The 27,451-nt window shown below is 38.3% G+C and overlaps 1 protein-coding gene across 5 annotated transcripts in view; it reads left to right on the top strand.

Moving 5' to 3' along the window:
* The window catches only part of LOC105386276 (serine/arginine repetitive matrix protein 2), a 162,024-nt gene that overhangs the window by 25,758 nt on the left and 108,815 nt on the right, over window positions 1-27,451 (top strand). For 2 of the 5 annotated variants that reach the window (XM_048631530.1, XM_048631528.1), the window contains exon 4: window positions 11,753-11,852. In XM_048631530.1, coding sequence (XP_048487487.1) covers window positions 11,753-11,852 — 100 coding nt within the window. Of the gene's footprint in view, window positions 1-9,887; window positions 10,034-11,752; window positions 11,853-21,874; window positions 22,707-23,102; window positions 23,278-27,451 lie in introns of those variants that run through there. The other 3 variants (XM_048631531.1, XM_048631532.1, XM_048631529.1) reach the window with 3 other exon arrangements.

Below are 27,451 nucleotides of genomic sequence, written 5' to 3'. Positions count from 1 at the left end.
GTTTTCCTACTGTGCAGAAAGCTGGAGTTATTAACTTTGTAACTAACGACATCTGTTTTCATTGTTAGGAACTAGTTCTAACCATTTCACTTGTACCTAAGTTTTTATATAAAACAGTGTATTTTTTTGAAATGAAGTGATCTCGTTATTTATCTTCTATCTTTGTAGTGTAACTTTTTTAAAATGATGTATGTAAATAATGAGGTAGCTGTTCTCGAGAGCTTCGCTTCGCCTTAAAAAGTTTTCCCGTGGGAATTCCGGAATAAAAAGTAGGCTATGTTCTTTGTCAGGGTCTAAACCATATACATATTACCAAATTTCATTTAAATCCGTCCAGTAGTTTTGGCGTGAAAGAGTAAGAGACAGACACAGTTACTTTCGCATTTATAAAATTAGTTAGGATTTACTTCTTTGTCGTGTTGATGCAACTTGATGTCTCCCGACCCTTGTTTTTTTCCCAGCCAGAAGTTTGTAACCCTTTTATATCCTGACCATTTTATTTGCTGCCATTACTAACAGTTACGAGTGTCGACTGTCGACTAAATATGGAGTTTGAATACGTATTAATTATCTGCCTACCCCGCAAAGACGTACATTAGTACAAGGTGTGAGTGTTTGTTGTTTGTTGTTATCTGTAGTTTCCAATTTGTCAAAACAACAAAAGCGGAAGTAGCAAACGAAAAAACAACCATTAAAATTAACTCTCTTAAGTCAATGTCAACCGATGACTAACTTTACACATAACAAGTGCTTGTGTCTTACGGCACTTACGATAATAACTCAATTTGCATAACAAGCTCTTGCAATGAGCTTCCCAAATGAGCCTTGCTGCTCTTGACTTAATGCCGTCTGGCGATCGCGGATTCACCTTAACCTTCACCTTTAAGTACGCTTTGTGAAATATATTATAAGCTTCCAGACTTCCGACCGTGGTAGAAATGAAATATGGTAGGAAAGTTTGTATATGCACTCACGACTGTAATCCCGGAAGGGGTAGTCAGAGGTGGCTCACAAGCGAGCCACCCACTTTTCGCAGCACATTTGTACTCACGTGAATCACGTGATACGTTGCGAACCATATCGCCGTTTTGGAATAAGTACAATGCACTTAGGATACACATCTAGAATCTAGATGTGCAGGTTTCCTCACGATGTTTTCCATCACCGTAAGAGCACGTGGTATTATTCTATTGAAAACACAATTGAAAGAATTCATTGGTACAGGCCAGGATTTGAACCCACGGCCTCTCGATTGAGAGGACGAGGCCTTATCCACGCCACCACCGCTCAATTGCGATTGTGATGATGCTGTGATTTGTGCTAAATCTTCGATAGTGTGATTCATTGATTATTAAGAAACTAAGACCCTGTTTCACAATGTCTGGTTAGTGGCTACCTGTGAGATAAAATACATGCTGTCACTCTCTGTTATTATTTTTTTGACAGTGACAGCATGTGTTTTATCTTACAGGTAGCCACTAACCAGACATTGTGAAACAGGCCCTAAATATATTAATTAAATCAGGGCTAAAAATACAGGACGTGAAAAAATTATTATCATATTTTGAAATTGCAGTTTTCTTTTTTTTATAGCCATATTACTGGAACTGGATTTAGAAGGAGATAAATTGAACTCTGCATTTAATCTCATTTATCCATGATTTTGCCTCTTCGAAATGATGTTAGAAGGTAAAAAGTATTGCTTACCAAAAGATTTTTTTTTTATGTGCGTTTTAAAATAAAATTCAATTTACATTTAATTACCAAATTATTTGTATTGACATTTAATTCAATAATTATATGTATTGTGATTTTAATTTCTCGAATAACTTGAATCTCTTGAATTCCCTTTCGGGCCACTAGCCACCCACGTACTGACTGGTGATTCAAAAGTTAATAAAATTTCCTCATTTTCCTTATTCGTAGCTTTCTGAACTGAGAGTGACCTTCGTTGTGTTTTACTTTCATTATTTATACGAATTATTGTATATTTATTTCTCTTCTGATGCGATACCACACACGATTGTAATTAAATCGGTATTTTATTTCGTTTATTGGTCGTTGATAATTTTAATTTAATTAAGTGTATGCGGGTCAAGGGAAAAAGGTCAGTTATACTTTTACTGACAATTTAAATAATCTACGTGTACCGAAGAATGGTAGTTAATTTCATTCAATTTTGATACATAAAAAGTTTCAATCATTTTATATTGAGAGAACAAATCACGAGTAGAATAATAGGGGGCGGGCCTATTGCCATTTTACGGGCACATCCAAGACCCGAGAACAAATATATGTGTTTAAACAAATATCTGCCCCAGCCGGGAATCGAACCCGGGACCTTCGGCTCAGTAGTCAGGGTCACTAACCACTACGCCATTCGGTCGTCAGCTTTCAGAGTTAGTAGAAATAAAATGAAATACACTTATTCAAACGTCGTTTATTTTAACGATAGTCTGAATTATAAGTTATTCCAATAAGGAAAGGCCGCTTGTAGTCTAGCTACCATACTAAAGCATATCTTCATGAAAGAGGAAAACGGGAAACTAAGACTCTGCATAAAAGTATTATAAAATCCAAGGAAACACGAAGTCTCAAGTCACAACATTGTTCACTAGTGCTGTAATTCCCTGAGGTAGGTACAGTAAGGGGCAGATAAACCTGACCCCCCTCAGAAGCATTGTTAGTATGAGAGGGGGTCAGGTTTCTTTGCACCTGACCGTACTATAGGTAGGTCTTCATCCATGCAGCTCCGATATAATGCAACTGGGTCAAGCGCAGCGGTCGGATAAGGCGATGTCGCCAAATTACATGTAAATTATTGGAGAACACTTTTGTCCCACTTCTGATGAAGGTTGTTGTTATCTGTTGGTAGGCTGGTAGTAGGTACATTTACCTACCACCATTTTCCGAGCGGCGCGGCGGAACGAAGCTATGTTTAAAAGCTTCTTTGTTTGAGTATAGTGAGTATTGGTATTTTTTTTAAATAAGTTAAGTTTTTAAATGTTTTTATGACTTTTTATGACAAAACTTTTTTTTAAGTTGTTTCTTTAACTTTATTTGTCCTTAGGGTCTAATTCTTATGTTTCTTTGGTGTATTTAATAAATGAATACGACTGTAAATTAAAAACTCCTTTAATTTCCTCGAGTTTTTCACTATCAGCTACTGCTGAAATTATATCTTGTAATTTTCAGACACTAACTAAATTGTCTTGTCTAGACTATCAGCATCTCTGTTTCGGACAGGCCTTTGTTACTACATGACAGACTCAGTTAAAAAAACTGCTTATTCGTATTCTACCTATATTTATACCTTGTTTCACCAGAAAGACATCTGATACAAATAAAACTACCCTTATTCGATTTTAATAAGGGTCCTGTCAGATATCTTTCCCCGTGAAACAAGGTATAATTTCAAGTAAGATGACAAGACTTATGCCGAGTTGCAGAAATGAACATTAAGCTAATGTCGGCCTTAAATATATGTCTGAATCTTTCTGTCCGTATACTGTCAAAGCAAAGCATCAATACGTTTAATGCCGACACTGACTTAAACTTCCTCTGTGCAAAACTGACAGTGTACTTTGGTTATCTTAAAGCTAAATAATAATCCTTACTAATATTATAAATGCGAAAGTAACTGTGTCTGTCTTTCTGTTACTCTTTCACGCCAAAACTACTGAACGGATTTGAATGCAATTTGGTATACATACGGTCTAGACCCTGGGAAAGAACATAGGCTACTTTTTATCCCGGAATTCCCACGGGAAAACTTTTTAAGGCGAAGCGAAGCGCGCGGGAACAGCTAGTATTAAATAAAAACTAAACATAAATTTGTACCAGAAGTCACCTGGCAAGTTAAACTAATCTAAAGTCACCTAATACCGAACCTAAGTAAGTTGTAAACTAGTCTCAAGTTATAATACACAGGTCACGTTCCACCCCCAATAGGGGGTAGTGTGGGGGTAGTTTACGATCGGGTGAACTGCCGGCAGCACGAGACCGGGGTCTGTTGGGGACTCCTTGGAGGATACAGGAATTGTTGCAGAATTATATGGCATATGATTACGATTATGACTAATAATCCCCTAATTGGTGGTCAGAGGTGAATTACGAGTAATACATCCACTTTTCGTAGTACATTTGTATTCACGTGATAGGTCGCGAGCCGTATCGCCGTTTAGTCCTACGTATAATAAGATAATTGTATCTTAAATAATCGTTTGAATATTACTGTCTTATAGGTAAAAGGCCACACAGACACATAGATCGCCTGCACTCCTCCGATTTTAACACCTTTTTTTAAAGGGCAGTAAAAGAGGAACTACTTTACCTAATGATAAAGTTTATCGTTATCCGTAGCCCGTTATCCTTCCCGCGGTGGAAAATAATATTTCAAAGAATTTCCCCTCGTAATAAAAGCGGTAGGTACCTACTCAATTGCACCACCTTGAGCGTCACAAAACGCAGTGTAACCTCCTTCCTATTTTTACCGCTCCGGCAACCTTCGCCAGACCATCGCCAATTTTGGTAGCGTTCGGTTGCAGCCTCCTTGCATCGGTATTAATCGATTGTTGTTATTCTGAGTATTCTGACATGCGGCCGGCCTCGGCCAGCCGAGCTGTATTTGGTTATGGACCCCTGGTAGCCGCGATGGCATTGCACGACCGATTTAATGATGATGCAGTCACCGGGTCACCACCCTAGTTGAATATTCGACCTTCCGCAGCAATTTGTAATTTGTCTGGTAAAGCGGAACCTCGTTAATTGTTTTGGATGATTAATAATATTTTTTATTGTTGACAGACAGAGTTGGACCAGGGTTTGTCACCCACCCTGGTGGCAGGATCAACCAATCAGTTTTTTTACTCACCTTTTACAATGAAGGTATTTCCAAAAACGCCTAAAAATCATGCATGAAGATCGTCTCCACAGTTTGGAAGAACTGACTCGATAAAACACTATTTTCGTAACGGAATCTAACTAAAGATCTATTCTAATTCGAAGAATTCGGAGTATTAGGACTGGCAGCTGGACCAATAAAGTGCTGTCCAAAATTTCTTCCAAACAATTTGTCTTCCTAAAGTTGATGCTTATTATTCCTCCCGCTAATAAAGTACTAGGGCAAGATAAACGATCAGAACTAAACGTTTCAAATAAATTTAACGTTTCATTTGATTCCGTTATTCCCGTGACCTTTGAAGTTGAAATTCTGAAGCAATTTGTTAGAGTGGAGTCTATTTCTATTCAAAATCAATAGTTTAGTAGAATAGTTAATTCTTCAAATCCAGACATACAAACCAATAATTTTATATACGTCAATTTCCGCATAACACAGTTATCTTCAATGCTGCAGGGCTTGTTAGTATTTTGCACATTTTTTATTGATGAATCTGGTATAGTATTAATTCACACAGCATACTGATTAAGTCAATCAAAGTCTTCAATCTTTGCTTCATCAAGGCATGCAACTATCTCGGCAAACATTTTGTCCAATCTATCAATCGGCTTCTTGATTCACATGTTTGTAGTTGGTTTAACACCAATGTCTACTATGTTTTAACATAGTACTCAAACATTTCCAACTATGTCAAACCATCACAAGCTTTTGGGCATAGTGATCTATGACCACGACTGACCTATAAATATCATCAATTATAAGTAAGAGTTTTACTTATCTGGTTTTTCAGTACAATTTCAAGATTGTATTATATAAATATCATCAATTATAAGTAAGAGTTTTACTTATCTGGTTTTTCAGTACAATTTCAAGATTCTTCTATAGTTCGTCTCTATTACGTTTACCTTGCTGCTTTCATAATGAGGTTCTACAAGTCAAGACGATTTATATAAAAAAGCCGAAAACTCATTTTTCAGAGTCGATGTTGACAGATCGCTCCGTCGCAGAATCCGTGTCTGTTTGGTCGCGTGTGTCAGCATCAAGTTAGCCGCATGGCTGATTAAATACGCGGTTATTAGACGATAAATTCTCAACTGCTTGTTCGCTCATATCTCTGCTTCAACGCTGATTGATCTGTTTGTTTTAACTATCATAGCCGTTTCGGTTTCGTTTAATGTGTTGCAATTATGTTTTTTGAAGGTGTTTTTATTGTAACATCAAAAACAGTGATGATTATGCCCGTGATTTATGTACGGTAATTATGTTATCCCTAGAGTTTATGGAAAGATCAGATGCTTCGAATAATTTATTTATAGATGATATCCTGTGCTTTTTAAGTTCCTCCATTCGCATCAAAGTCTTCTTCAGGTTACGCTATTAATCCAGTCTGAAGTCCTCCATTATGTAAAGCAAGTAATTATGACCCTATTTCTATCAATAACTTTATTGATAACAGATTATCCACCCACAAGCGATCATTGCCAAATAAGTACACACTCTCGCGCCACTCGACCGAGTGAAAGATGGTCATGGCAGTGCCGGCGCGACAGTTGTGTGGTGGTAGCGCGACCGCGAACGCGCCTCGAAAGCGGCCAGTGTTCTCTACTCTATGTTGTTTATGGTTCGGATGTGTTCTCTTTTTGAATTTCAGTTTTGTCGCTTGTTTGGTGCGCTTTTGTTTTTTTTGTGAAGTGATGCAATAATTAATTTGCGGGGTTATTTTCTTTGGTTCTGCTTTGGTTTTAGTGTTTTGGAAAGTGCTCAAGATAGATTCGTCATGGTTATGATGACAGATTGGTGTTATCGAAAATGATTTATTGTTATTAGAAATAACGATTGTATTGTTCTGTCATGTTTGTATAGTTGTTTGTCGCTGATGATTGATTATATTATTTGTTTTTACTCTACTACCTACTCTATTATTTTGTTTTTAAACTGGTAACAGATTTTAGTTACCTTGCTTGCCTTGTAAAAAAACTATTTTTTTCATCGTGACTTCGATCCATAGAAACATTTATTTGCAATTTGCATTCACATAACAAGTGGTTCGTTTTGTCTATCTCTAACCAAGTTACGGTTCGTACATCCCAATTTCTCTTTAATTGTACTCTCTTAGGTTTCCAACGTATATGGAGTTACATTGTATGATGGTCTGCTAGCACTCGGTTCTTTAGTATAGGTAGGTAGCTATTCTTCTTAGAGTGTCTGTGATAAACATGGATCCCTTACCTATTAAACATAGGTACACTCACAAGCAATGAAAAGGTTCCAGTGACAATAGCACCAAATTAATCCTAAACGGAAAAGGCTTGCTAATGTCGCCGCGCCAACCATTACCAACTAAAAAAGTAAAAATACACTCGCGGGCAATAAAAAGGTTCCACTAACAAAATCACCAAATTACTCCTAAACGGAAAAGGCTTAATGGCAGCATAGAAGTACATTTCATTGAGCATCAGGATATTACCAACTTGAAAAATAAGATTTTGTGAATTTTTTTTTACGTTTGTAAAAATTGCCGTCGTTTAGTGTCGGCGTTTTGTGAGTGGAACCTTTTCATTGCCCGTGAGTGTACTTTATTAATTTTTTTATGTTGTCGCGCTGTCGACATTTTGTTAATGGAACGTTTTCATTGCTCGCTAGTATAGTTTTACAGTGATAACGGCTGACTGATTTACCACACTCGACCCATATTTTATTCATTTTCCGATTCAACACCATTGTTATTAAAAGTATGTAAACAAGTATTATTTCTGTCTACAGTTTTCTTATCATAATGAGATACCGTGTGAATCAGGTTAGTGTTATGTTTGTGAAAGGTTACTTTTGTTATTGTTTGTTATGTTAATTCCTGGTAACACTTGTTCATTGTTTCTTTTCTTCTGTAACATTTAAGTTATGTGGGTCTAATTATAGTGTCACAGTTCTAGTAGGGTCACACTGTCTGGTGAAATATTTAGCCGTTCTGTCTAAGAAAAGTTTGGAATTATTTATCTATAGATTCACTTAATTATAATTATCTCTTGCTCTATTCTTAGTTATTACCTACTGGTCTTTGTACTGTGCAGTGGTAACGATAATATCTCGAATCTCGGCTTTGTTGTTAAAGATTTGTTTTATCATTTTATGCAATCATCTACATACATCTACCTTACCTACATTATGTATTATGAAAGGTTTTGATATTTTCCTTCTGTTAAGTTCCTTTCTTAATCCAATGCCTATCTACTGTCTACATACACTACATACATATATCATTATGTTCAATATCGACATTATGTTGATGTTCGCCTATTATTATTTATGAGAGATACATAATAAATCGGTGGTTCTTCTGTAAATGAGACGTGTATTGCGTATCGATTGACAGCGGGTCGCGCGAGTCAGTGACACGGGTCGCGACTCACTGATTCAGAATGATTCGATTGATTGAGTGACTTGCTCGCGGTGTGTTATCAGTTTTGCGGCTAGCTATACGTATTTGTTATATGTTTGGTTATTGTATTTATTTTCTTATGCTATATTAGTTTTTTCGACCAATGGCGTAGTGGTTAGTGATCCTGACTGCCGAAGGTCCCGGGTTCGATTCCCGGCTGGGGCAAATATTTGTTTAAACACAGATATTTGTTCTCGGGTCTTGGATGTGACCGTAAAATGGCAATAGGCCCGCCCTCTATTACATTGGGACTAACATAACACTGGCGAAAAGTGGGTGCAGCAATGCACCTCTGCCTACCCCTCAAGGGAGTACATTAGGGGCCGTCCATTAATCACGTGAGGTCGTTTTTCTCATTTTTTGACCCCCCCCTCCCCCTTGGTGATATTTGGTGAGGTTTGGGACCAACCCCCCCTCCCCCCCCCCCTGGATCACGTGTATTTTTTTGGAAGTCTATGTAAAGGCAATTTTTGACTAGAAAAAATATAGGTCATAACTCATACTACAAATCGTTAAAATTTTTGCGCCGTCCAAAATATCGGTTCAGAAATACCTAATTTTTTACAAAAAATTAATACACGTGATGTCTAACGAGAACCCCCCCTCCCCCTCGTGATGTTTCGTGAGGTTTTCAGTACCCCCTCCCCCCCCCCTTTGAGCCTCACGTGATTAATGGACGGCCCCTTAGTACAAGGCGTGAGTGTGTGTGTTTTTTTTTTTTTAGTTTTTTCTTACTGGCGAACTAGGGCGAACTTTAACCGTTTTGCTAGCAGTGATCTTCATCAGCCAATAGTTCAGTGTCGCACAAAGCCATTTTAACTTCATTATATAATTATTGTAATTTACCTATAGCACTCATAATATTTATTACATGGGTGTATGTAAACTATTCTTGGCTGATTAGAATACCACAAACCTTGGATGTGGGAACTAGAACAACAAACTGACGAGGCCTTCAATATAGATAGTAGATCTGGTCTAGGCTACCTGAAGTACCTGAGACATCCTACGCTGGAAGATATGCTAATGACAACATCACTAATGCCGAGTTGCAGAAAGGATCTTTAGCTCCAATTTCGCAATAGTGAGTTAGAACATAACCAGGGATTATTGCTTGACTTTTGACACATCTGTCAAGAATTTAATATGGAGATGACGTATAATTGATCAACCTTTCCCTGGTTACGATCTAACCGACTATGGAGAAATTGGAGCTTAAGCTATTGTCCATGTCGGCATTAAATCTATGTGTGTCTCTTCTGTCCGTATAGTGTCAAAGCAAGGCAGCAATCATCAAGTACCCTGTTTATTACTGTTGTATCTATGCTATTCTATTCTCTGTGAGGGTGTAAGTACCTGCACCTGGCTCTCTCGAATGAAACCTGCATAACCCCAAGGTCTAAACTGGCTTCCTAAGCTTGGACCATTTCCCACCACGCTGGTCCACTGCGGGTTGGTTGTATCTATTTATCACGTTAGTAGTAGTTTTGGTTCTAGAATCGATCTCGTTTGTAGGTATTTATTTTTGTTATAATTTTAGATTTTCAAGTGTATTGCATCCCAATAAACAATATACTTATTTAAAAAGTTCAAAGTGTAACTCAGTATCTTATGCGCGATCATAAATTACTTGAGTTAACCGTGCGACGGCGGTGGACAAAATGCGGATTTATTTCAAGGATTATAAAATTAAAGTGGTGAGTGAGTTAGTAAAGTTGCATATAGCTTCTTTACATACCTATTATTATGATATAGGTACTTATTTTTATAATAAAGACTGTAATAAACCAAAAATATATCACTTTCCTTAACGGCTTATGGGAGCGTATTTGATGGTTTGAGAGAAAATTACCGGAAGTTACCCCATCAACTTATCGTTGATATCGGATAAATACTATCGTCCAGTCCTCAACAAAACTATACTCAATTAATATTGATATCGCATGTTTCGAACACTTCACATACTTTAAGAATGTCCATTTAACATTGTCGTACCCTAATTAGTGAATTAATGAGCCGTTGATACTAACGCAAAAATTGATTGTAATAGCTTCTATTAGTTTCGGAACAAATCAAACACACACACGCCTAGGCGAGTGCAGCGCATGAGGTAGATACGTACTTTAGATAGGTAGTTATATAAAATCTTAATTAAGAACGAAAATAGCAAAAGTGTAAGTTTACATGCAAACATAATAATCGGCTATAGCGAACACCGCACTACGATACTTATCGGTGTATAATATTCGCGTGCTTAATATTTTTTGTTGACATTCCTATGACTTTCCAATTTGTACGCGATATCGTTACAATTAATTGTGTATTATCAGAAGTTACATTGGGCTCGGCAATTGCAATAAATACACACGTGTATTTATAATTGTAGTTTTTGAAAGGCATATTGTATTTTAGTCAGGTATCAGAAAATTTCATTATATTAAGATAAAGATAAAATACTCTGTATTGCATACAAACAGAAACAGTTTCACAAACAAAGAAAAGAAAATAAATAGTGCAATCGGCGGCCTTATTACTAAAAGTACCTAATCTCTTCCAGACAACCACATTTAATTTCATTACTGTGAAAAAAAATACACAAAATATAATTTCCCATCTGTGTCCCCGTGACCTGACCGTAACCCTTTATAAATAAAGCACGTGGCTCCACCCACCTCAGCTTTCATCCCTCACCTTCAAAGAAGGGTTATTTGGGATCATCTAATGATGTGGTCCTTTATACCCTTGGGCCGGTTCAGGGTTATACGAAGATGGACACTGCCTTTTGGCGAATGACTTACCTGAATGTATATTCAATCTGTTCATTATAATTTAATATCCATGACTTATTCAGAACATGTATTATGTACTTCGTACTTCGGTAGCAAAGAGATATCAAATAATAATGCCTCCAAGACAATTTCCTAGAAAATAAAATAAAGTAGTAAAGGAGCTACGGTTTCCTTTTGATTTCTCTAGTTCGAAGTACATGAAGGTATTGTTTTGTTTTATTGCACGTCATAACGCTTTGAAGACGTGTTGTAAAAGGCTATAAGGGACCGCTAGTGATCGTAAACGGCTGGATTTACTATCAAAAATAGATATGGGTAACCTAAGTAGTATTCAAAGACTGTTTTTTCTGCGACGGCTTTCTTCCTCAAATAAATAGCTAGTGCTGATTTTAACAGCTAATAAACTCACATAAACTTTATTTTCAGGCAGTTTTACTAAAGCAACATAGCGAAAAGTAGTTAGGTGACTTTAATAAATGTTAGTTTATGCCATCTAGATTCAAAGAAATCCGACCCTGAGCATACTCTGAGAAGTGCGAGGTTTCATTTTCCCAGACTGTACCATCTTCCTATTCGTCCGAAAGTCCATCAAAGCGCTAACTGACCAATACCGTTTCTACTTTCCAGCAGTTGAACCAATCAGCGTGCGAGGAGCCGTGCCGCCGTGCGCAACCCTCGCGCGGCACCAGCACTCCGAAGCGAGCCCACACCTGCGCCAGCGATGAAGGTAAGACCTTTTGTGTTTATGCGAGCCTGGTACTTTTTGCAAACGTGTCTCTGTCAGGGCTCAAGGGAGAGATAAAGTGAAATTTGAATTTGCTCCTGTTGGTTTTAACCTACTTAAAAGGAGCAGGTTCTTAATCCATATTATATTTTTAAATTTTATGTAGATAGGTTTTTTGATTGATGTTGATATTTAAAAAAAAAACGAATTTTTAGAATCGCATTTTTTTTAAGTTACTAGGTAGTAAAATATAAAAGGAAACATTAGAAACTAAATGAATACAGCGCGACCCAGTTCCAGGCGATGAATCTGTAAAATATGCAGAACAACGCTAGTAACGCTGGCTTCCTAGTTTATGAAACCTCCAAGGAATTTATAAACTCCTAGTACAGCTACTTTCATATACCAGGCAAGGCAACACAAAAACAATTTTATCACATATTTCATGATCCATAAAGGTTTAAATTGAAAAACAGCTCTGTAGATCTATGTAAGTCCTAGTAGGTGAGAAACAGGTCATTTGCATGAGAAGGAAAATAAGAAGAAACGCACAGAATGGTTGTTTATAATGCTGGCAGCTATATCTACATGTTTATACATACCTTTACTTATTGACTGACCTATTTCAGTTCAATAGAAAAATATTGTGAATTCATTTAAATTGTCATTTAAAGCTATACATAATAATATATTTCTTCATTGCTCCATACTCAGCAATAAGGAAATCGAGCTTACTAGATGTTATGTTAAACTGCTAGAGACATATTTCAGGCCGCTATGTAGCTCATAACTTAAAAACCGGTTTAACATTGAAAGTTTCATGCGGCTGATATTTGAAATATGTATGCTTCCCTGCTTTCAAACAATAAAATGTTACGTGATATGTAGGTATCTTTTAAATAGAAAATTTTTGGTTGAGTCCTTATTAAAATATCAGATATTACTCGGTCTTTTATCATTGTCATTGCTTTCTAATGATTACGGATGGCATTGGCAATGTATTTTCGCCTCCATCCCAATACAACCGGCACAGCCATGCGTTCCTAGTGATTGCTAAACCACACACAAACACCTGGCCCACTACACTCTTATTGGCAATAGATTGGATGCCTTCGATTGAGACGTATGGCTGCCAGCAAACAGCTCCTATGGACATATTGGGTTTTGCTCGTTTGAGCGAAAGCTATTGTGATCCTTTTATTAAATTATACCAACAAAGTGGATATGGATTTGCTAGGAACAAATATATATTAGATTCGTTCGGTGCTGTATTGTTCGCCTGGTAGGTATACCGAAGTTATTCCGGTGTGATGTTCCGACTCTCATAAATATTGCATGCAAATTCAACCATCCAGGGTACTTGAATAAACTTCGAGTTACCTTGCCATTTCGAAATTGCATTTAAATACCTAGTTCAGGAAAACGTGACTCAGTATAATCATGTCATCAATTTTGTCGATTATAGTACAAACCGGTGTACTATTTTTCATTTTGTAGTTTTTTTTACGGGCTGTAAATTACCAACCGTAAGTACGGAAATTTCGTTAGTGATTAATCTAACATAGTACCAACTTAATTACACAGCGATTTCCCAGTTAATTGACACTAAAATTTGCGGAAAGTAATACTTTGAGCTCATAAATTTTCTACCAGGAGATCCGACACACTTAGGAGGTGGTAATAAAACTAGAACAGCGCTGTCCCACATACGGGGCCCGTATCCGTTGACAATATTTTAGCACTAATACAGTACAGCACCTAAATATTTAAGGCGTCTCGAGTCGGCTCTAAAATGCCGAGCTCTCACATATTGCTTCTCTCCTAGTACCTCGTATCGTATGCGCTTAGGTATTATCATGGATGCCTGGTAGAAATCAACGACAATTTTAATTATCTATGTCTCTTGTTTTCTTCATGCCTGGTGGTAATTGAAGTATGTACAAAGGTTTGGTAGAAGAAAGCTACAACGTGACACATTGAATGAAAGAAAACATGGTTAAATAGGCTTCCTCACGCCCTTGCAAATGCAATTTTCCGTAATAGGACTTCCCGCTCGGCAAATTGTTATTTAGTCTGTGTTCATATTATAATTATTATTATGCTTCCCTGGAGGAGCGGGAATATAGCGTGCCCGGGGCAAGGTCCTGACCTTAACCCTGCTTTGCCAAGTGTGTATCATATTATAGCGGGTTGTATAGTAAAAATGAATAAAGCGATATGTCCTTAGAAAACGACCATATAATACGCGCAAAACCACTAAAAAAAGGTTACTTTTTTCTCATTAAAATTATGAAAAGGTATGTCTTACAGATATGTAACTACTTACTACAAAATTAAAAGCCTTCAGATTTTTATTGCACGCTACAACTTTGGAACGTAAACAGTTCGCCATATCTTCTTCTCTCTATATTAGAATAGCATTGGGTATATAATCAAAGGGTATATCAAAGTTTCCTTTGATCTGACTTTTAAGGGCCCGTACAGGGTGACGTGCCGCGCCAATTTTGGGTTTTCAATGCTCTTCACACAGCACACGCAGTGACACGCACACATGTAAGTTTGCACAGTGGGTCGATAAACTTTTACTCGCCAACTTTATTGACAATTATGTTCAAGTACATTTTGGGTGATTTTAGGGTAAGTAAGTATAATTCTTACTTACACTGGTAGGCACCAGGAAAGAGTAGAAATTAATAGGGGTGCCACTTTACTCTATACTCGGAACCCGATTAGCTTTCTTAAACAAATGTGGTATTTACTTGTAGAAAGGTAACTACAAGTATTAAAGTGTAGATAATAAGTTTCGGGCATCCTCCAGCCAACTGAACCCCGACGACAAAGCAAAGTAAATACATAGTGTCGCAAAAGGGCTATACTAAGCCAAAAGGGGATGACTCAAGGGGTCATTCTGAACAACTTTTGTTCTACGCGATTTGCAAATTCGCGAAAAAAAAAAATCGTTTTCCATGGCAAAAAGTCCCATGTCCAACAAAGTTTCTATGAAAAAGGTTTTTTTTTGTTAATTTCCAAAACTCGTAGCGCAAAACTTCAGAATGACCCCCTGTCTTACTCCTTTTTACCCGACTGCCGAAGGAGGAGGGTAATGTTTTTTTATTGTATGTATGTATGTTTGTCTGTTTCTTTGTTCCCTCCTGTAGCCTAAACGGCTTGATAGATTTTGATGTATGAGGTATTGTTAGAAGCGTATTGATGGCGCGATGGTTATAGGCTATGTGACGTTCCATTAAAATGTACATAGCGCCCTCTAGAGGACATAACGTGATGATCGAAAAAATAATAATTCAACTTTGCCGTGTAAGGTATCAAATGAAAGGGCTTGATTTTCACATTACAAAAATATGCATATTGAAGGTATTTAAATAACAACACCAAAATTATTGAAATAAAAAATGATCATGAACTACTGACGTAAAATTTCATAAAATAAAAACAACTAAAAAGTTACAAATAAAAAAATACAATTATAAACAAACGAAAAACCCGACTGTACGCTAAAAACATGAAAACAAGTCCCAATGTTAATGGAAAGTATCGCAGGCGGGGACCAACTTGACCGCCACTCAAGGCCGTTTTCTAAGTAACATTCAGCTAAATGGTGAACCCTCTGCTGGTCCCCGCCTACGATACTTTCCATTAACATTGGGACTTGTTTTCATCTTTTTAGCGTGCAGTCGGGTTTTTTGTTTGTTTATAATTTGTTTAGTACTATATGTATACAGCTTTTTCAATACCTGTAAGTACATTTTTTGGTAGCAGCATAATATTTTTACTTAATTTTAGGGTTTCGAACTTCAAAAGAAAAAAAGCAACCGTTATAGGATCTCTTTGTTGTCCGTCTGTCTGACTGACTGTCTGTCACCGCCCTTTTTCTCAGAAACGGGTAAAGATATCAAGCTGATATTTCGCATAGATGGGGAGTACCCCAAAAAAAATATTATGGTACTCCCTGTCCCACACAAGTAAATTGGGGCTTATATTTTTTCCAGTTATTTTGATGTGTATCCTTTTTTTTCTTTGTTGTTTTGTATGTGTTTCTTTTCTTTAAATCTGTATTTTTTTGTTGTTGTTGCTGTCTATGTGTTGAATAAATGTATCTTTATCTTCAAATCACGCCATCTATCGTTTGTTTTTTTTGTGACATTGACAATTCATTTCATTGACAATTTTACGTTACGAATTTATTTTTATTTTTACATTTTCGTGGAGAACCAACAGCATTTTGTTAATAAATAATAATTACTTATGAACACATAACAACTTGATGCCATTAACAGAATGAACTTAGTAAACCCAGTAAACCTAACACATCCAGAGGAAAAATAAAATCTCTTTCTCTCTCTCTGAAAAACATACTTAATAGCCTAAACTCGATGCTTTTAGCTATTAACATCTTTGAAATAAAATTGAGCCACCACCGTGTTACTGCCCTCATCAGATCCTCACGAGACCATACCTCAACCAGCACCAAGAGACTGTATTTTTGATCCCTAACCTAATGTTCGTGCGTATTGTCATCACTTAGATCCATTCGCTATATTCCTGCTCCTTATCAGACCTTTACGAGACTGTAATGTCACGAGAATATTGCACACTATCTAATTTAATTTAATGTATTGAATATACTGGAAGAATAATGCTTCCTCAATTTCAAATCAAATTATGTTGGTGTCATAAAAGTTGAAAAAGTGCAATGACAACCAATGTGCAGTGATTTTGTATCTGTACACGATAAGATCGCGAGCTGTCAGTGCTGCCTAAACCGACGTGACCCTTCTTTGGAGGCCAGCGGCCAACTGAGTCAAACGTCACTTGTGTTTATGATTTTATAACACAGAAAGCCGCCATAGATATTTGTATGAAGATTTGAGGGAAAAAAATTGCTCAAGTTTGGGATTAATTTACACAAAATAGGTGTGTGTTTATTAAAAAACAAGGTATTTAGCGCCTAGTCCAAGCCTTTGACTTTATAATATGATAAAAATCATATGAAAATACTTAATAATTACGACACAGTTGTTACAATACGGGAGTGTGATTTTCTGGTTTTTCGTCATATTCTGAATTTTATTTACAGTTATCCATAATCATTTACTTGAATTCGAATCATTCAGCACCTAGCTAGACTCTTCGGCTACCTGTGTGATTTTTTTCAAGGCTGTAAAGCATCATTTACTACATAATTCTATGACAATGCCAACCCTCGATTCCCTATTGCTGACCCTTAATTGACCCATAGGATAATCGAATGTGAACGCTACAAGCCGTATATTTTCCAATTAGGGAAAATTCATTATAGTTCTAGATAATTTTCCAATATTCCCAATTTGTGTGGTGCCATTATTACATTTTGTGGTTTTGGTTTAATAATGATTAGATCCTAGGTTTTACAGTGGGCAATTTTGATTGAGGTGAGGCCCTTGAACTTTGACCGAATAAAAATCTGTATTCCGTGTTACATTTTTAATTTACTTAAATGTTTCATTGCTTAGTTCGTGTTTGCAGTTCACCCTTTTTATTAGAAGTTTACCGTTTTACCTATTCATGTTATTCAGTTCAATCTTTTTTGAAAATGTAAATTATTTATATAAATGTTTTAAAACATTCGGCCTGCTAGTGAAGTGAAAAGATAAACTGCAAAGTTCTAACTAGAATTATTATTCTTGATAACTTTATTGTTCACACAGAAAAATACTAAACTGAAGTTGTCTACTACATAATCTTTCACAGGAAAAATATCGTCTAGCTTATAAATATCTGTTTGAACTAGTTTTGATATTTCCCCTTCACTCCCCCTATTCCACTGTTGCGTTGTAGGTACCAGGGCTACATACGATCTAGGAGCCAGTCGGAGCTCTTTGACTGTTCACTTCAAAGCATTGCTTTGCCTTTTCGTGTCCTTTGTAGTGTGAAAATTTAATTGTACAGAGATGAGTAGTGTTTTCTGTTGTCCCGGTTGCTTTTCAATTGTTAACCTCTCTATTGAAAAATTGTCGTATTTAAATCTTTGTTTCTTGTAAATGTAGCCATTTAGTTCCGAAGAGGATGCGAAGATACTTAATTTTGCGTTTGTTATGTTTGTTTTTTTTTTCATTTTCAAAAATGTTCTCAATTTCATTATAGTTTTTGAATTGACTGATCTGATGAATCATGATAATAGGTGAATAATAAGGCTCTCTTCTTTAAGCTTCAGCAATCAAGGCCAATCGAGTAGTCGTGCCCTTTTCTGTATATTGAGATATAACATTTCATTAGGTACTGTGTGACTAATTGTATCTGTATATTTTTTATTTATACGTATTTGCGAGCATTCACATTGCCTCAGTGTTGTTTTAATCCCAATGTACCGACAGCAAATTTAATGCTTGTGTTAGGTTAGGTTAGGTTTGACTGCCATGTCAGGGACAGATCTTTCACCACGATGACCAACGCTAGTCCAGAAGACAAAGCACGGGGCGCTGGTCGCTCATGTCAAGACGTGACAAGAGCACTCGCTCGCTAAGATAAAAAAACATACTTAAATATTAAAGCGTGCTTCATAGTTTTTATTTCAACGAGCTAAGCTACTCGGGGCAATTTTTCCTCTTACCCCGACCGCCGACCATCATTCCCGCCGGCTGACTCACCGCGCCGTTAGCCGGAGTAATGGTGCATAGTAAACACGCCACTTTTACTCAACGACCATTCTTTATAAACGTTCCCTTATACAGGTTTTATAGTCTGAAAAAAAGAAAAAAAGATTAGTTTAGCTTTTTGCGATCTGTCAAAAGTTTCGTGTTAGTTTCCGCTAGAGGCGACACTTTGTATGCCGGAACGAAAGCTTTCATAGTTTTTATGCAAACTGTGTATTCACAAGCACAACCCATACTAGGCCTGCTGGTTATAAGGAGTTTCCTAAATATTACTCACATTTCAATGAATATCTTGCTAGATATAGAAGGCGGTAAACAAATATTCGAAGCACCTCATATAAAAAATACATTATGCCTCGATAGTTTATTTATTTATTCCGGCCAAATGTTTTCGCTCTCGCAATATTTTATGTATTCGTGCGTTGCCCCTATAAGCAATGAATTCACCGCTATTATGTATAAGTAAATATAATCTTTTGTATGGTTTTGGTATATATGTATACCTACAATAAAGCTAATATTAAGTTTCATAGTATAAGAAACCATGTAAAGCCTTCTAACGGTATCCATAGCTAGAAAATAATTTAGAATGTTAATCTTTACCTATTTGATCAAAACAAAATGATACCACTATTATATTCAACAGCAGAACATTTAACAAAAGATAACAGAGAATATTTTTATTTAAAACAAAGAGTTTTCGAAATTGCACAGTATTTTTTCCAATAAACATTTTGCATTCTTAGTTTGCTTTTGTAATAAATGAGATCCTCTTTTCTTCTCTTTATCTCTACCTTTTCCAACATTTTCTCAATGATTCTTAACAAATATAAAAAAAATATTATAAAGCACATCAAAAATATTCTGCTCCGAAATACTCGATTCTCGTAAAGATATTGTAACAATACCGAAATCATTATTATTTTATGTTTATTTATACATTCCCACGTGTTTAATTTTTAGATAGGCATTACTTATTGCGTAGTAAGGTAGGGGTAGTAAAAGTTAAATTTTCAAAGCTCTGAAGAATATAAAAACTAGACTTAGGTCGTAAAATGTTAGTGCTCTAGACACTCTAGGTAATGTGGCGATTTGTAGCATATTGACTACACCTGTAAGTTCAAAAGCACAGTATTATGTCGTGTAGTAAAGACAAAATAAAATATAAGTCTAACTTTAGATGCAGTTTTGATGAATTTAAAATTGAACTTTCAACGAAATATCGAAGTGAACTATCAAGTAGGTATGTACAGTCAGCTAGCTGCTTTAGTAGCTATACACTTTTGAACCTTGTCAAACTCACTAACTGTCTATTCATTCATTCAAACATTGACGTTTTGTTTAGTAGGTATTTTGACAAGGTACAAAAGTGTATAGCTACTAAAGCAGCTGACTGTACCTACTCCACTTGAGTTTTATAAGACAAAAAATGCAATGTCCTACTCTGACTGCCTGATAAAATATAGATCTCAGGGTAAAAAAGCAAAAATATAATAACCGTCACTATAAGGGTGGGTTGCATCAACATCCCGGTTATCGTAATAGTTAAGGTTAAACTTAGCAATGACAGAGTCGTTACAGTTAACATTTTACTGCAACGCGTTGCACCATCAAATCGTCGGTCATTGTTAATGTTATTAGGGTTGCTAATCGTTTGAGACATAATTATCCCCAAAGTTATTGTGGGAAACGTTTTTATGTAGGGCAATACCAAATCTAGCTGTCGGACTGAAGCCGTCACAGAGTACATTGTAGCCGTCATTCTCTGTCAAAGCACTCAAACTCAACATGTCATAGGATCTAAGTCTGTTATTCCTCCAAATATTGACCAAAAGATTATCATCAATAAAACCCGCGACAAAGTAGACTCAGGTTTATTATTAATTAATTCTTAACAAGTTGAAACGAGCAGGTAAACGCAGCGTGGGACGCCCTCCTGCCCGCTGGACTGATGACCTTAGGCGGGTGGCGGGTAGTGGTTGGATGAAGAATAAGGCCGAGGACCGAGTGTTGTGGCGCTCCTTGGGAGAGGCCTATGTCCAGCAGTGGATGATTATTGGCTGATGATGATGATGAAGTTGAAATTAAACAAATTAAAACTAACGATGTAATCTATTGAAATATTTTATTTTTATTAACATTCCTGTTAACTGCATAGACAGGTTCCTCTTCATCAGATGATGAATCATCATTAAAAAAACCTAGCTGGTGGTACAGGGTCTCTCATTTTGTTACATAATATATGTATTATGCAGCTATGGCGTAGCCACTATAATGGGCTGCACTCTTCTTAGTTCTGTCCTTATTTTCATTGATAAATTGCTGTATTTGAGTGATTGCAAAATTTCTGAAAACAAGGTTATTCAATTAAAGAGTTACGTAGGTTACTTTGATATTAGATTGCTGCGCTGGACCGGCAGCCGGCCGGTAGCTGGTAGTGGCTGGATAAGGAAGGCCGAGGGCACAGTGTTGTTTCGCTCCTTGGGAGAGCCCATGGCTAGAAGTGGACACTTATTTGGTGGTGAAGATTATCATTACACCTACAACATAATAATAGGTGCATTGGTACTTACTTCGTCGTTGGAGGCAGTAAGAAAGGTTCTAGTTTTAAAGCCAACACACGAGCCACATTTTTGAGACCTGGAACCTATCCAAGAACGAGTTCTCATCCCAAGTTGCGAATCTATCAGTTCTCTGAAAGTACACCTTTCTGTTAATATTTCGTAAGTTCCGTACTTACTCCACCTCAATCTCAATTTCTGAGGAACTTGTTTCAAGCTCTATTTCACGTTGAAGCGACATGATAAGAATTATTTAATATAAATATTTGTACGTAATACTTTTACTTTGAGGTTATACAATGCGTTTGACAGCTACCTGACTTTAACAAAAGCAGTAACCGGCCAACATTGGGTGGTTATGGTTATCGTTAAAGTTATGACGTCATTTTAACCATAGTTGAATGGTGCAACCAATTTTTCGCTACCGATGCTTTGACAGACGATGTGACGTTTGTAATAGTTAAAGTTAAATGGTGCAACGCACCCTAAGTGACGGTTAAACCCCCATTTTTATCCGACGTTGTCCTCACTGTACAGTTCATGAACTGTAGGTACAGTTCAGCGTGGTTTTACGTTCGAACCACGTGTGCAACTTGCAAACAAACATCGCCTGAGGAATAGCGATCACGGTGAATTTTCTAACAGATTCCAGCGTCTGGCTACTTGCTAAGCAGCCAGGTACACGACGGAATGACATGTAGTTTTTAGAATGTTTTTGTGCAACGGTTGTACGGATCACTGAAATTCAACCGTTGTTATTTGAAAGTGGCAAGCATAACTTCTTTGTATGAATATTGAAAATAATAAAATAAGTACTTACTTTATTATACCATGTATTTTTTGTGACCTTAGCCTAAAAAACTTTCAACCCAGCGGGGGTCTAACCACATTCCATGCTCAAATCCAACTATAATTAGTTAATTACCAACAAAACAAACTCCTATGAACACCAACCTCCTTGGGAGGCGCGTTTTATTTTCGTTATCATTTTACGGGTGTGTTGTACCGACGCGTGCCGGCCAGTCGCGTCGCAGGGGTCGGCGCGCGCGCTTTTTATTCACGCCTCGGAATAATAACTCTCGGCTAAATACGCGGGAACGACCATAGAGGTCGCGGGAGAAAAAAGTTTGACTAGTGTCATAGTGCCGGGAGTATAGAATAGTGCTGGCTGGAAAGAGTTTAGAAGAGAAAAAAAGGATTTGTTGATGAAGCTGCAGAGAAGATTGGGAGACAAAATTTTATGTTCCATTTTTAATAAAGCTAGACTGAACGGATCGTTGAACCAAGACTTCATGGTACTGGCTGCCAAGTCTACGCTGTCTTGACAGAATTTCTAGATATTTCCAAACAAGATTGTGAAATTTCTTTTCCCTCCATTATTCGAATTTCCAATCGAAATTTAAGAAACAACAATGACATTTCTTTTGTTTTTAATCAACGCCGGGTATTTGGATTAAGATTCCCGCGCTTGTGCCAAGTGGATGTGTCAGGTGAATAAGTGCGGATAAAAGTGGACTCTACTGCATCGCATTAAGGGTCAATTGTGCGTGAAACAAGTGGCTTCACTGGTCTTTTCTTTCAAGTCAGTTAATGACCTGTATTCTATACTAGTAATAGAATATCTGTGATTATCATTGATCAGTGACATTAATGACCCCTCGAAGCGTCCGTAGTCGAGCGGGCCTCAGTGATTGTAACTGATCGCTGAGGTTAAGCAACAACTGACACGGTCAGCCATTGGATGGGTGACCAATTTCAAGTGGTGCTTTTCTGGACGCTTCCGTGCTTCGGACGGCACGTTAAGCCGTGGGTCCCGGTTGCTGCTTCGGTAGCAGTCGTTAAGCCTAGTCAGAGGCCTTCGGGCGGCTTGAAAACATCTGACAGTCGGGTTGCCCACTTACCCGACAACTCTCTCAGCACAAGCTTGCTTGTGTTGGGGTCCACCAACCCGCACTTGGCCAGCGTGGTGGACTAGGCCTAAACCCTTCCTTCATTGGAAGGAGACCCGTGCCCCAGCAGTGGGGACGTAATGGGTCGTGATGATTAATGACCCCAGAGACCTTATGTTATAGTGATTATAGTGCTATTATAACCGTAACTGTAGCAATTATACTATGGAAGTGCCATTTGTAGAGGACGGTCCTGTGTTTATTTCGTGGTTGGTATTTCTGCTGCTGATCTGTCGGTGCTACTACCAGATTGGTTCCGTCAGTATAGGTGAGAACCTCCAATATTTAATTGCATCCACGTAAAAAATAACTTCAATGTAATAAAACACATAAGAACAATCTATGTAACGAATAATTTCAGCGGCCGTGAATCGACACAATGACAACTTTAAAGCTGAGCGTCCACTGCCGGCTAAAGTAAGTTAGTTAGCATAGGTGAGACAGTTTTTCATACATATTGTAATGTTTGCCATTGGATCCTGTGCCACAAACTATGGTGCACCTTAAATCATGCCCCGCGTGCCCTTACACCTGAACGCGGGAAGAGCTCGTGACCGCTACCAGCGGTGCAGTATCAGTGGCCCAGTTCTGGGCATGTATTATTTAGCGACTTTGTTGGTTTGTCGTCGACACGATAAGAAGAAGATTGGATCCTGTCGCGTCGATCGAATTGTATTGAATATGTTTGATACAATTCTATTAAATTGTACCTACTAATTACGTACTTTTAAATAATTACAATATTATAACAATTATTCATAACTTTCAAAATCATAAAGAAAGTCATGTTCCGCGGCGAACATCTATAAATAATAGTAATATCCAATAGTTATGTTAGTTCAGACGCCATCTGCTGACATAAATTTATAATGCTTACAATGAGGTCAGCACTGTAATTTGTGTAACTAGTTTATATGTCAGATTTTACTATGCAACAGTAGGAAAATCCAGTGATGAAATTGAGGGTACTATTTGTCTCAAAGGGCTAACCCGCTAAAATGTTTTTTTTAAATTAAAAACTAGCTGTTTTTGTCCGTGTGTTTTGCTCCGGCCTAAAAGGAGAAATCGTTTACCGTAGGAAATCCAGGACAAAATGTAGCCTTTGTTAATCCTGCTTGTCTGCTTCCTGCATACCAATTTATAGAAAGAAAGAAATAGTATATTTGCCTTCAGAATACCTAAAACACATAGAAAAATACATAGCAAACTATACAAATTGGACACACAGCTTTTATATGAAAACTAATAAAATAATAATATTCTATGGTTGTCAATCTGCATGACGTGCACAGTGATAGCGAAATGGTTCATGGTGCTACAACTAGAACAAATTGCCGTCAATAAGAACGCTGACTGTCAAAATATTGACACCTGTTTTATCCCACTCGCACTCGTGCTAATGCCATGCAACTGTCTCATCTCGGCACCAGGGTAACAGCGCCACCATCCAATGACAGGTGGTTCATATAATACGCCCGACGCCTGGAAGTTTAGTTTTAAAACTTGATACGTGGTATACTTACTAAATAATTGAACGCGTTTCATTATCAACGGGGCAATGCTTGTTTTGCGAAGTCATGATTATAAAAATTACGAGTAGGTATTTTCCCGAACACTACCGGTCATAGGCCCTGGTGGAGGGTTATTCTATACTGACGAAAAACGAACGAACGAGTGGCGACGTGCAATGGGCTCGGTTAATACAACGAGATTTATGTAGGGTCGCGGGAAAGCCACTACACTTTTTCCTCAGCTTTCTTCATCCAGTGATTTTCGGCTATACCTATGTCTGAGGTCGTCGATCTAGCGGAGCAGAGGGCGTCCCACGCCACGTATTGCTAAGCAAACCAGTATAAACTAAATATAGACATCGACGTGACCTGCCGCAATTGAACCAGTGGGCCGGATGGGTTATGGCAGTTAACAATTTATTAACGTATTTTCGTTTGACCTGCTCCCGAAAATCGATATCAAATACATACAACATACATAAACATCACGCGGTTTCCTATGTAGTATGTATGTACATAGTCTCTCTCTCTCTCTCAGCCTTCCGTAGTCCACTGTTGGACATAGGCCTCTCCTAACGATCGCCACCCCAAACGGTCACCCGCCATCTGCATCCAGCGGCTTCCCGCTACCTTCCGCAGATCATCAGACCAACGGGTTGGGGGGCGACCGACACGCCGTTTGCCGACACGGGGTCTCCACTCCAGAACCTTTCTACTCCAGCGGTCGTCGGCTCTGCGGGCTACGTGGCCAGCCCATTGCCATTTCAGCGTGCTAATCCTTTTGGCTATGTCGGTAACTTTAGTTCTCCTGCGGATTTCTTCATTACGAATCCTATCTCGCAGGGACACGCCTAACATAGCCCTTTCCATAGCACGCTGAGCAACTCTGAGCTTGTGGATAAGCCCTTTGGTGAAGCACCACGTCTCGGCTCCGTAAGTCATCACTGGCAACACGCACTGATTGAAAACTTTTGTTTTCAGACACTGAGGTATGTTTTCAGTGAAGATGTGTCGTAATTTCCCGAACGCTGCCCATCCGAGTTGGATTCTACGAGCTACCTCTTTATCGAAGTTGGATTTACCTAATCGGATCACTTGTCCTAGGTAGGGATACTGATCAACAACTTCGATGGTGACACCTCCTACAGTTACGGGCGATGATGAAACATGTTCGTTCGACATGACCTTTGTCTTGTCCATGTTCATTTTCAGCCCAACTTGTTTAGAGGCATCATTGAGGTCTGTGAGCATTTCGCCCAACTCCTCCAGCGTTTCCGCCATAATAACTATGTCATCAGCAAATCGTAGATGAGAGATATATTCGCCATTGACGTTAATGCCCAGTCTTTTCCACTCTACAAGCTTAAAAACATCTTCCAGTGCACAGGTGAACAGTTTCGGAGAAATAACATCTCCCTGTCTCACGCCCCTTTGCAACTGGATCGGTTTTGTGCTATGTTCGTGTAATCGAACTGACATTGTGGCAGCATTGTACATACATCTCAACACCTCGATATAGCGATAGTCTATATGGCACCGCTGAAGGGATTGAAGCATCGCCCAGAGCTCAATAGAATCAAAGGCTTTCTCATAGTCCACAAACGCTAGACATAAAGGTAGATTATACTCCTCGGTCTTCTGTATAACCTGCCGAAGCGTGTGTATGTGATCTATGGTACTATAGCCTTTTCGGAACCCGGCTTGTTCGGGTGGCTGGAAGTCGTCGAGTCTTTGCTCGAGACGATTCGTAATAACTCTCGAAAACAGCTTGTACACATGGCTCAGAAGTGCAATGGGTCTATAATTCTTCAATAGGGCTTTGTTGCCTTTCTTGAAGAACAAAGTCACTACACTTCTGCTCCATGCCTCCGGGCTTGTGCCTTCGAGTATGACGGAATTAAACAGCCTCCGAAGTGCTATTAAAATCGGTCTACCGCCGGCTTTCAGAAGTTCTGTCGTTATTCCATCATCTCCCGGAGCTTTGTTGTTTAATTAATCTCGTCTAGACTGACGTCCGGAATATCTTCGGTATAGTGTCGGGTGAGTGGCGCTCGGCTGTCGTGAGCACCGCTGGTAATAGGGTTTTGTGTTGTGGTGTATAACTGTCCGTAGAATCTCTCAATTTCTCCCAGAATTTCGGGCACTGATGAAACGGTGTTGCCAGTGTCGGTCTTCAGTTGGGTCAACAGAGTCTGCCGAACAGATCGATCTCTAGCAAAGACTTTGGAGCCCTTGTTTTGCTCTATTGCGTCTTGAATGCGCTTGCAATTGTAGCGTCTCATATCGCAACGTCTTGCTTTGGCGATCTGTCTGTTTAGACGTCTGTATTCGACCATATCAACTGAAGACTGCAACCTCATTTCTCTCCGTTCTCTTATGAGACTCAGAGTCCCATCTGAGAGTTTTTGAGGTCCTCGGTTGGTTCGGGACGAAAAATATTTCGATCCTACCTCTCGGACAGTTTCCACAAACCTATTGTTTAAATCGTCAACTGTAACGCAATTCTCTAAACATATCAGGCGGTCGCAAAGCTCAGACTGAAAGCTTTCGGGATCCTGGATTTGAGCAGGAGTAGGACGGAGCGTGGACTTCATTAGACGGGAGCGTTCTATTTTGCAGTTTATATTCAAAGTGCCTCTTACGAGTCGGTGATCGCTGCCGGTCTTAACCCTACTGATCACTGAGACATCATTGAATATGTGCTTCTTATCCGTCAATATGAAGTCGATCTCGTTTTTAGTCTTCCCATCGGGGCTAATCCACGTCCACTTCCTTTGTGGCTTCTTCTTGTAGAAGGAGTTCATCATATAGAGGCCCTCCTTCTCCAAGAAGTCAGCCAGCATTTGCCCACGATGGTTCCTGACTCCAAATCCATGTGACCCCACTTTCGTCTCGCCGCCTTCTTGTTTTCCGAGTTTCGCGTTAAAGTCT

Source organism: Plutella xylostella, chromosome 29 (genome assembly GCF_932276165.1).
Source record: "Plutella xylostella chromosome 29, ilPluXylo3.1, whole genome shotgun sequence".
Classification (NCBI taxonomy): Eukaryota; Metazoa; Arthropoda; class Insecta; order Lepidoptera; family Plutellidae; genus Plutella; species Plutella xylostella.
The sequence above is the reverse complement of the archived record's forward strand: the minus strand, read 5'-3'. Positions and strand labels throughout refer to the sequence as shown.